The sequence below is a fragment of the Silurus meridionalis genome, chromosome 8 (assembly GCF_014805685.1).
Source record: "Silurus meridionalis isolate SWU-2019-XX chromosome 8, ASM1480568v1, whole genome shotgun sequence".
In the NCBI taxonomy this organism is placed as follows: Eukaryota; Metazoa; Chordata; class Actinopteri; order Siluriformes; family Siluridae; genus Silurus; species Silurus meridionalis.
Genome location: NC_060891.1, coordinates 24,208,553 through 24,220,327, shown reverse-complemented (window position 1 = coordinate 24,220,327; position 11,775 = coordinate 24,208,553). Strand labels below are relative to the sequence as shown.

Below are 11,775 nucleotides of genomic sequence, written 5' to 3'. Positions count from 1 at the left end.
CTTTTCTCCACTCTACGCTTCAGGTAGCGCACAGCAGTCGAAGTCAGCATCTTCTTTCTGCCACGACCAGGTAGCGTTTCAACAGTGCCCTTTGCCTTGAATTTGCGAATGATGCTTACTATGGTGTCTCTTGGTATGTTTAACATCTTTGCAATCTTCTTATAGCCATTGCCCTTCCTGTGAAGAGTAATCACCTGTTCTCTTGTCTTCCTGGACCATTCTCTTGACCTCACCATGTTTGTAACCACACCAGTAAATGTCTAGAAGGAGCTGAGTATCACAGTCATTTTAAAGCTGCCTAATTGGTGCTTATTAGGCTTTATTGCTGCTCCCTGATATCCACAGGTGTTTTCAATACCTGATTGAAAACACTTCATTGAACCTCTGTTCTTCAGAGTGGTAGTCTTTAAGGGGTTGAATAATTATGTCAATGAAGAATTCACAAAAGAAACATTTACTACTGTATTACAAAACTAATTGATGTCATTTTAGTTGCATATGGTTCTTTAAGAAGTCCTTGTAGGATTTCATTCTGAATACAATTACAAATGTACACTAAATTCTAAAACCATTTACAGCATTGGGGTTGAATAATTTTGAACACAACTGTATATATATATATATATATATATATATATATATATATATATATATATATATTTATATATTTATATATATATATATATATATATATATATATATATATATATATATATATATATATATATATATATGATGAAATGACACAACCATCCGGACAGAAATGAAAACAGGTAATAAAATAATATAATCAATGGACAAAAGAATGAGCCATCAAATTGTTACCTAATCTGAATATTACTGATTAACAAAATATATCTTTTTCTCCTGTTATGTTGGTATTATCACTTTTGAACACTTCTTCTTTTGGCTGCTTCTGTTAGGGGTCGCCACAGTGGATCATTTGTCACCATTTCACCCAGTCCTCAATATCTACCTCTTTTAAACCAACCACCTGCATGTCTTCCCCTTACCACATCCATAAACCTTCTCCTTGGCCTGCCTCTTTTCCTCCATCCTGGATGCTCCATCTTCAGCATCCTCCTACCAATATATCCCTCTTCTGCACATGACCAAACCATCTCAATCACGCCTGTATCACGTTGTCTTAAAAAATCGCGTTAGGAAGGGCAAAGAAAGTTTATTAAGCTTCAATTAGTTAATTTATTAGTTTTGTCTTTTATTAGTTTAGTCCTTAGTTTTAGTCTTTTTTAATGAAGAATGCTGGCCGTGTGTTGAATAAAAAACAAAAACAAAATAAAGTCACACAGCATTCATGATCTTTTTATTTCATCAGATATCAGAAAGTACAAAATATAATTTTTTAAAAATCAGATTACAGTCATTACATAAGTCATGTTACATCAAATTGAATTGTTCAGATTACAAATAATTAGAAAGATTTCACTATTATGATTGATATTATAGAAATTTATTACTCTACTGCTACTTATATTAAATGACAGTATGATTAAAATTTAAAGTGTTTCCACACATGAATCCTTGAACCTTCATTTTATCTAACCACTGCCTTCACATCAATCACAATCATCTACCTCCATTTTTATTTTTCATCCTCTTTGCTTTCCTCTTCTTTCTCATCCTCTTCCAACTCTTTTTTCAATTCACTCACTTTCATTTTCGCTGTTGAGTTATGGTTCTCTATGATTTTAGAACACACTAAACGCATAATGATAAGCTCACAGGTCTCGAGGGCTTCTATAAGGCGTCTCCTGGGGATTTTCAGAGCTTACATGGTTTAGAATGTTTCGGCAAGTGAAAGACTAAACTAACCAGATCCCAGACGTAAAACTCTGCACGATCTTGTACCGCTTGTACTTCTCCTGAACAAAACTGATAATGGTGAGTTTCACAAATGGCTTGTGCTTTCCAGATTATCGCTCCATCCCTATACCGAACTCTCTCACTAGCTTCAAGAAGTGGGTATTTTTCAAACTCCTTGTTATCTTCAGGACTGTGTATCAGCACGGTGTACACAATCTCCTGCTTGTAGGTGATGGTCTCATACATTCTGAGAACTGGCTCTTTTCCTCCACAGTTCTGTTCTTTGTACAATTTCATCAGCTCCGTGAGGGGAAATGTAAAGCGATAATTGCCATAGCGAGATTTCTCTGGTTGGAACAGAGGTGATGTGGTGAACTTCTCCAGAAATGGCTTTGCTCATACAGCACTTGTTGTTCTTTTGGAAATGACTTTCCACATAGCGTTCTTCTGCTGATATTATCTCCTCTTTGTTAATCTTTAAGTCCCACCAGGAGAACTCACTTTCAGGAGGCCTGATCTGCTCAGACTTTAAAATTCCATCAAATCCAGACTCCTCAGTAACATGGGTAACATCTGAAACACAGAATTCCACTGGATTTGGGTAGGGTGGGATCTCCTTTGATATGTATCTCCACATAAGCTCCTGAGGGTTTTCTTTCAGCCTCTGTAAACTCACATGCTGCCCTGTAATGTAGTGCTCTGGGAAGCTCCTTATATTCCATCTTGTTTCATATAGAACCTGCAAAGAACCAGCTTTACATCTTAGCAATCAATTCAGTAATGAAAAATACATTTTTAGACTGTTTTTCCACATATTTTTCATGAACTGGACTTTCAACAAAGAATTGTTATTGTTCTATATAAGTACTAAGTAAGTACTACATAAAATACTATATAGCGCTAATAGCCAATTCAATTTATTTATGTCTATTACTTTTTTCTATTCAAATAAGTATTTTTGTTTCTCCTTACCTATTCAGACTGCTGTGGATTCATTTTTCAGAGTGTGGATCAGACAACCAAGCAAAATAGCAGAAATTAACGCTTTGATCAACCTTAATATTCAATGCTATGTCTCCTTCAATACCTTTCAGACGATGTCCTTGTGAATAGAAACTGAAGCAACCCTCCCTTTATATCATCTGCTGTGTCTCCTCCCATACCTGAGAGACGATGTTCTTGTGAATTGAAACTGAAAGTAAATATTTCAGTTGGAGCAAAACCCAGTTTTGAATTTTCTACATCGCTGTTATAAATTCAAAACTGTAAATAAACATTATTTTAATACCAGGAACATGTAAATATTTAATGAGTGTAGGTGTGTCCGCCTGGTGTTTATTTTCCTTCAGGTGTTACACCAGCCATCGTATGTTGTGACTATAGAGGGCGCTGTTCCTAAAGTGCTGCTTAAAATAGATCGTCTAGAGAAGTTCGCTACGCAAACAGCGTAAATGCAAACATCGGCATCCACTGTTCATTAAATGGAGAACAGCGCCGTCGTGCTGCAAAGAAACAGATACATGCGCCATGAACTGTTCATAAAAGACTCATTTACAGTATTTAAAAAAACCCCAAAGCTATTCAAATGCTTTTGCCTTCTCTATTTTTATGACTCCTTTTTTTTAACTACCCTGAATGTTATTTATTAATTAAGGCTAAAACAATAGTCAGATGTGGATGCTTTAAACTGTTAATTGTATATATTTATTTTATTTTATTCATTATGCTAACATTGTGTATGAAAGTGTGTGTGTGTGTCTGTTGGGTGGGTGTGTGTGTGATGCCTAACACTCTCTGTATTATATCCTGAAAAATATTTGGGTCTCATGTCAACAGGAACGTTGAAGATTAACAATTGTTAAGAATTAACAGTCTAAAGTACGGAAGCGCACTGCATTCACAAAAAAAAAAAAAATTCACAGCAAGGAGCTCATAATTATGACTTAGTACCTCATAATCATAAAATCCTTATCTCATAATTATGACTTAGTACCTCATAATTATAAAATCCTTATCTCATAATTATGACTTAGTACCTCATAATTATAAAATCCTTATCTCATAATTATGACTTAGTACCTCATAATTATAAAATCCTTATCTCATAATTATGACTTAGTTACTAAGCTACGTTCTCGTTGACTTAAAAACAGTCTTTGTGTGGATGGAAGGCCAAAACAGAGGGAAAAATATGCGTTTTCAAATGAAAATGTATTATTGTGAATATTGAAGAATTTCTGGTTTCTGAGTTTCCCTTTTTGAACTAAACTGATTTTTGCTACGTCAATATGTTGGATTTGTTGGAACCTAAGTTTTTGTATTATATATTTTTGCTTTTTAACATTTAAAATAAAAAAATGGATTGTTCTACATTTCCAAGTTTGTTTCTGATTTTGGTTTTACATACCTCCTTGTGGCAGACTGCTCGAGCTCCTGAATGAGTGAATGAAGGATGGAAAGAAAGAATTAATTTATGAATAAATAAATTAAATGCATAAAGAAAATCGTGTGTTTCATAAATGCAGATTTAAGATATTTGTTAAAGTATGCTGATGTAACGGTGTGTAAAATCACGCAACAGACAGATGGCGCTGTTCCCATTTATGCATTAATGAATTAATTTATAAACTAATTAATTAATTAATGCATAAATGGGGACAGCGCCATCTGCCTGTTGCGTGATGGCATTTAGCACGTGTAATAGGGACCGCCCACAGCAGAGATAATGAGACTATGCTGTGGGTAAGTCGCAGCAGCTGGAGAATTAAATGTTATATTGATTAAAAACACATAACTAACTGCTTTATTGCATTTTTTCTGCAAGTAACTATTTGTGGAACTGTTGATATGTTTGGCGTCGAATGTGGTGTTTTATATTGAGTTATTTTAGTTTGTGTTACGAGGCCTAATCATAATCAATTGTGCATTGTCTTTGTTTTATGTAGAAGTTTTCTTTTAATTCTCCATGTGGGTTCCCTTATTTTCTTTTCTCCATTGTGCAGGTATGTTGTAAGATGTGTTGTATTAATGTGTTTAATGTATTAACTAACTGTTCAAATTGAACTATGTGTTCGCCGCTAGGTGGGGATGTTTATCCTCCAATCCAATTTAATTTAATTGAATTGTTAAGTTTTTCACTGATTTGTGATCAATTCATTGAAAATGTCTATTGAAGCTGTCACTTACATTACATACAGAAACATTTACGAGACAAGCCCTCTCGCCCAGTTCTGGATCTCCTGCCAGAAAGACTTTCCTCAACTGGCAACAAAGGCCATGATGAGCAATTTGCCTTTTGCCACAACGTTGTTAGCTTCGTTAACTTTTGTGAAAGTGCTTTCTCCTAGACAGTCTTTGTGTAATTCACCAGGGTCGGTCGTCTCATTAAAGACGTCTTAAACTTAAAGGTCTGGTAAATATAATTATCCACCTGACAGTAAAATTAGCATGTGCGTTTTATTAAACTTAAAGCTGATGTTTGTGTAAATGTATAATTGTTCACCTGACATTAAAATTAATTGTTAAATTCTATTAAAATTAAAGTTTAATTGTAAATGTGTAATTGTCCAGCTGATAATATGAAACTGCAAATCTATTAAAATAAAAGACAACTGTGAACAACTTATGTTTGTTATGATGCATAGATCTTTTTTGTGAGATTTAAAAATATATGTAAATATACAGACAATTGTGCATGTACATCAACAATATAGTTCTAATTGGCTTAACATAATGTACCTGGCGTAATACGATTGGTTCTATTAATATCAGTGCCTATGTTTGACACATTTTGTATCAGGGGTCCCTGCCCCATGTATCTATTGCCTATGGGGTCCTTGACCTGAAAAACATGGCAATATGTTTGGGGTCATTGTCCTGCTGCAGAAAAAAATTGGGGCCAATTGGAGGCCTCTCAGATGGATGATGGATAAGTTTTAGCCTGTATTTTTCGGCTTTGAGGATAATCCCGACCAATTATCCAACCCTATTTTTAGAAATACATCACCAGACTTACAAGAAACCTCCACCATGCTTCACTGTTGCACGCAGACACTCATTATTGTACTGCTCTCCAGCTTTTCAGCAAACTGCCTCCTGCTACCACCAAGTATTTTGACTCATCAGTCCAGAGCACCTGCTGCTATATTTCTTCTATTTTTCTACTTCTAATCTCAACTAAAACTCCACAACTACACTGCTTTACTTGTATAGGACAGGAAGAGCTGCACGATATTACAATCATATGGTTGAATTGTTTATAGCTTTGATAGCTGCATTATGACATTATAACATTGTAACTGGTGAGTGAATAACACTCACACACTCAAGTGTGTCCAAGGTGTCCGGTTTCCTTCCACCATCCAAATCCAAGCAGATACAGTAGATACAGAAGGATTGGCTAAACTAAATTATTTTTGACTAAAGAATAAAATCAGAGATTTAGTGTTCAATTTCTTAAACTGATTCTTTTTTTTAAATTCTATACACCATCAAACATACAGCAGTAAAGGCACCTTTGCTCTGTTGCACACTTGAATGTATTGAAAAAGTTGCCATGAGGCACAAATAAAATGTGAGTCAGATAGCAAAGATTGTCTTTCCAAAGTTTATTTAGAGAACAAATAATATATACCACAACCAAATCATATTTCCAAAATGATTAGACATCAGAATTTGGTATAAAACAACAAGTCTTGAGACATGCTTGATTATATAAAACACAATAGGGGTAAGAATTGATATGACTATCAAGACAAAAAAGTAAAACCAGATAAGAAATGAATACAAACAATTTAAAGAAACAATGAGTCATCAGGGTGTAACCATATCAGAAGATAAATGATTAACAAAAATGTATATTTTACTGTTACTTCCTGACCCATAAAATAAAATAATTTAAAAAAATCATCAGAAATCACATAACACACTGTAAAAGAATTTAACTAATATGATTATAGAAATGATTGCACTTTTCCCCCCCAAACTGTTAGAAGTTAGATATGAATATTAAATCTCATGTAGGGAAATAAAACTTTATACTCGTGAATATGCTTCCCAAATCTTTTTACTTTGAATTATCATATATATATTTCATTTTCTTTCTTATGGTTTTTTTTTCTCCTGCTTTTTTGACACTTTCAATTCCTCCATTTTGTTTACTGCTTCCCGGTATTCTTCATGAGTCTGGTTGTCCTTGTTTGTCATACGTTCACAGAGACTGAAGGAGTTTTTAAGGTCGTCTTTTGAGATTTTCAGGGTTTTAGGAGGTGGCAAGTGAAAGACCAAACAAACCTGATCCCAGACATAATACTCAGGATATTCAGTATTTATCTTTATTGCTGTTCCTGATATAAACTGGTACGAGTGGGTTTCACAAATAGCTTGTGCTTTCCACACAATCTTTCCATCCTGGTAGTTAACCCACTCACTATTTTCAAGAAGTGGGTATTTTCCAAAACGCTTGTTATCCTCAGGACTGTGTATCAGCACAGTGTACATAATCTTCTGTTTGTAGATGACAGTCTCATGCACTCTGAGGACCGGCTCTTTTCCTCCACAGTTCTGTTCTTTGTACCATTTGATCAGATCAGTGAGGGGAAATGTGAAGCGATAATTACCGAAGCGAGATTCTGGTTTGAATGCAGGTGATGTGGTGAACTTCTTCAGAAATGGTTCCAGCACATCATTTCTTTCCATGTAGCGTTGTTCTGCTTCAAGTATTTCATTTTCATTGATTTTTAAGCTCCACCATGAGAACTCTTTTCCAGGCTTAAAAGCCTCGGACTTCATTATCCCCTTATATCCAGACTTGTCAGTAACATGGGTGACATCTGAAACCCAGAACTCGACTGGACTTGGGTAGGGTGTGATATTCTTTCCTAAGTATCTATTCTGTATTCTTTTTTCTTTCAGACTCTGTAAACTCACATGCCGTCCTGCAAGGAAGAGCTCCGGGGTTCCCCATGAATTTTGTCTTTCTTTAAAATCCTACAAGGAAGAGCTTCACATGTGAATAATCAGTAGTTCAATAAACAATAATCAGTTTTTTTTAAACTAGTTTTCACATATTCCTATGAACTGGGCTTTCAGCAAAGACTTTCAATTTTGTATTTTTTTAAAAGTATAAAGTGTTATATAAAACACTATTTAGAGCTAATAGCACATTAAATATTTATTTTCCCCCCAAACAAGTATTCTAGTTTCTCCTTACCTCTTCAGGCTGCTCTGGATTCATTTTTCAGAGTGTGGATCAAACAACCAAGCAAAATAGCTGAAATTAAATAACTGAGCCGAGCAGGTATAACTGAGCTGAACAGGTATGTTCTGATGACTGGGATTCGATTAACACCACTTTTATATGGATGTGCTCGGTATCCTCCTACCTGAAAAATGTTCTTGTAAATAGAACCTTACAGAATTGTGACATCTCGATGCAAGAATGTGGGATTATCTACCTTTTAGAATTCTATTCAAATCCAGAGATGGTGCTGATAGTAAATATTGTAGTTGAGCAACACCCAGTTTTGTATTTTTTAAAAGTATAAAGTGTTATATAAAACACAATAGGGTAAGAATTGATATGACTATCAAGACAAAAAGTAAAACCAGATAAGAAATGAATACAAACAATTTAAAGAAACAATGAGTCATCAGGGTGTAACCATATCAGAAGATAAATGATTAACAAAAATGTATATTTTACTGTTACTTCCTGACCCATAAAATAAAATAATTTAAAAAAATCATCAGAAATCACATAACACACTGTAAAAGAATTTAACTAATATGATTATAGAAATGATTGCACTTTTCCCCCCCAAACTGTTAGAAGTTAGATATGAATATTAAATCTCATGTAGGGAAATAAAACTTTATACTCGTGAATATGCTTCCCAAATCTTTTTACTTTGAATTATCATATATATATATTTCATTTTCTTTCTTTTGGTTTTTTTTTCTCCTGCTTTTTTGACACTTTCAATTCCTCCATTTTGTTTACTGCTTCCTGGTATTCTTCATAAGTCTGGTTGTCCTTCTTGTTTGTCAAAAGTTTACAGGGACTGAAGGAGTTTTTAAGGTCGTCTTTTGAGATTTTCAGGGTTTTAGGAGGTGGCAAGTGAAAGACCAAACAAACCTGATCCCAGACATAATACTCAGGATATTCAGTATTTATTTTTATTGCTGTTCCTGATATAAACTCATACGAGTGGGTTCCACAAATAGCTTGTGCTTGCCACACAATCTTTCCATCCTGGTAGTTAACACACTCACTATTTTCAAGAAGTGGGTATTTTCCAAAACGCTTGTTATCCTCAGGACTGTGTATCAGCACAGTGTACATAATCTTCTGTTTGTAGATGACAGTCTCATGCACTCTGAGGACCGGCTCTTTTCCTCCACAGTTCTGTTCTTTGTACCATTTGATCAGATCAGTGAGGGGAAATGTGAAGCAATAATTACCATAGCGAGATTCTGATTTGAATGCAGGTGATGTGGTGAACTTCTTCAGAAATGGTTCCAGCACATCATTTCTTTCCATGTAGCGTTGTTCTGCTTCACGTATTTCATTTTCATTGATTTTTAAGCTCCACCATGAGAACTCTTCTTTTCCAGGCTTAAACTCCTCGGACTTCATTATCCCCTCATATCCAGACTTGTCAGTAACATGGGTGACATCTGAAACCCAGAACTCGACTGGACTTGGGTAGGGTGTGATATTCTTTCCTAAGTATCTATTCTGTATTCTTTTTTCTTTCAGACTCTGTAAACTCACATGCCGTCCTGCAAGGAAGAGCTCCGGGGTTCCCCATGAATTTTGTCTTTCTTTAAAATCCTACAAGGAAGAGCTTCACATGTGAATAATCAGTAGTTCAATAAACAATAATCAGTTTTTTTTAAACTAGTTTTCACATATTCCTATGAACTGGGCTTTCAGCAAAGACTTTCAATTTTGTATTTTTTTTAAAGTATAAAGTGTTATATAAAACACTATTTAGAGCTAATAGCACATTAAATATTTATTTTCCCCCCAAACAAGTATTCTAGTTTCTCCTTACCTCTTCAGGCTGCTCTGGATTCATTTTTCAGAGTGTGGATCAAACAACCAAGCAAAATAGCTGAAATTAAATAACTGAGCCGAGCAGGTATAACTGAGCTGAACAGGTATGTTCTGATGACTGGGATTCGATTAACACCACTTTTATATGGATGTGCTCAGTATCCTCCTACCTGAAAAATGTTCTTGTAAATAGAACCTTACAGAATTGTGACATCTCGATGCAAGAATGTGGGATTATCTACCTTTTAGAATTCTATTCAAATCCAGAGATGGTGCTGATAGTAAATATTGTAGTTGGAGCAACACCCAGTTTTGTATTTTCTACATCGCTGCCATGAATGCATAACTGTCAGTAAACATTGTTTATAATACTGGGAGTATTTACATGTCAATTTATTGTCTTAATGTTTTGAGTGTGTGTGTGTAATTGATTGTGAAATGTCACGTAAAACAAGTTACACCCAAACAGAATGTAGTAGAAAAGAAACAAAAACTGCAGTACCATCAGTAACACAATTCATTTTGCACTTCGTGTTACCTAATGATCATGACGAACAAAAAATGAGTCAGAAATATATAGACAATAATTGTAAATACAACAATAGGGCTACAAATATTAAACGAGTAGAATAATTAATAGAATTATAAAATAATTTTTTTCTATTGTAATATTACTTGATGATAATTTAGAATCGGTTTTTCACATTTTTTTCCCCATGCACTGGACTTTAAACAAGGACTTTTCTATATCCAATTTTTTTATTTAAAAAGTACTACATTATATATTTTAGGTGGAACATCAACCAGTTTAGTAGTCTCTACATTGCTGTCAGAAATTGACAACTGTGAGTAAACACTGTTCTCAACACTAGACTATAAATAAGCAAAGAAACAAGTTCATATTCATTTTTAAACAACACAATACTAATATCTTAATTTAGGAAGACTTCAAAAATGAATATAAGGTGAAGTAGCCCTGATGGAGAATCACAGCTTTCATGCGTTTTGTTCACGCTCTCCACCGATCTTTTGTAAGGCTGTTGACTGACTTTATGCCACTCCTAATGCAGAAATTCAAGCAGCTCAGCTTGTTCGATGGTTTGTGATTTATTTTTCTCTTGGCTGATCATGACCTGGTCGTCCTCTCCAATTGACCTCTACCATTAACGCTACCTTTGTATGCATGTTCTCTGTCTCCTCTCATACCAGAGAGATGTTGTTCTTGTAAATAGATACTTATATCGCTGTGGCATGCCAGAAACAGAATGTGTTATTACCTAGCTTTCAGAAATCTACCCAACTCTTAACACTTACAGTAAATATTTTAGTTGGAGCATCACCCAGTTTTGTATTTTCTCAATACTTGACTGAGACAGGAGGTATAAGTTGACAAGTATGTATGTTCTTGATCCTACCTAAATATACTCAGATGGAGTAGCTAAAAAACAGTAAAAACAATAAGGAACTGTAGAAGATAAGAATCAACCCGTGTATGACTGACATGCGGAGAAATTATTTTATGTGTCAAGTTTCCTGACAGAAACACACTCAATTGTTTGCCTTCATGTCATGCTTCAAGTTAGTTAGTTTGTTAGTCTTTTTTTTGTCAAAATGACTTACTTTTGAGTCGAATATAAAACAAAAGTCACGCAGTGTTTATGATCTTTTTATTTTTACCAGATATTCAGAATACAGAATCATGTTTTTGAATCCTAGAGCAGTCATTACAAATCATGTGATGTTTATATAAAACTGTTTAGAATTGAAAAGGTGAGAAAAGTATTATTTCAGTATTTTAATTGATTGATTTGATAGAAATGTATAACCGTACTGCTACTGATTCTATTAAACGTGACAATACATTTAACTTAAATTGTTTCCACACATAAATC

At 34.5% G+C, this 11,775-nt stretch overlaps 2 protein-coding genes across 2 annotated transcripts; both read right to left on the bottom strand.

The window, feature by feature from the left end:
• Window positions 1–6,416: 6,416 nt before the first annotated feature.
• Window positions 6,417–8,167, bottom strand: LOC124390276. The gene is made up of 2 exons (XM_046856106.1): window positions 8,036–8,167; window positions 6,417–7,812 (listed from the first exon to the last, which is right to left on the bottom strand). The coding sequence occupies exons 1-2, from the start codon at window positions 8,057–8,059 to the stop codon at window positions 6,928–6,930; spliced, it is 909 nt and encodes a 302-aa protein (XP_046712062.1). The 5' UTR covers window positions 8,060–8,167; the 3' UTR covers window positions 6,417–6,927.
• A 266-nt stretch (window positions 8,168–8,433) lies between these two features.
• LOC124390274 lies at window positions 8,434–10,013 on the bottom strand. The gene is made up of 2 exons (XM_046856105.1): window positions 9,882–10,013; window positions 8,434–9,658 (listed from the first exon to the last, which is right to left on the bottom strand). The coding sequence occupies exons 1-2, from the start codon at window positions 9,903–9,905 to the stop codon at window positions 8,756–8,758; spliced, it is 927 nt and encodes a 308-aa protein (XP_046712061.1). The 5' UTR covers window positions 9,906–10,013; the 3' UTR covers window positions 8,434–8,755.
• Between the last annotated feature and the right edge of the window lie 1,762 nt (window positions 10,014–11,775).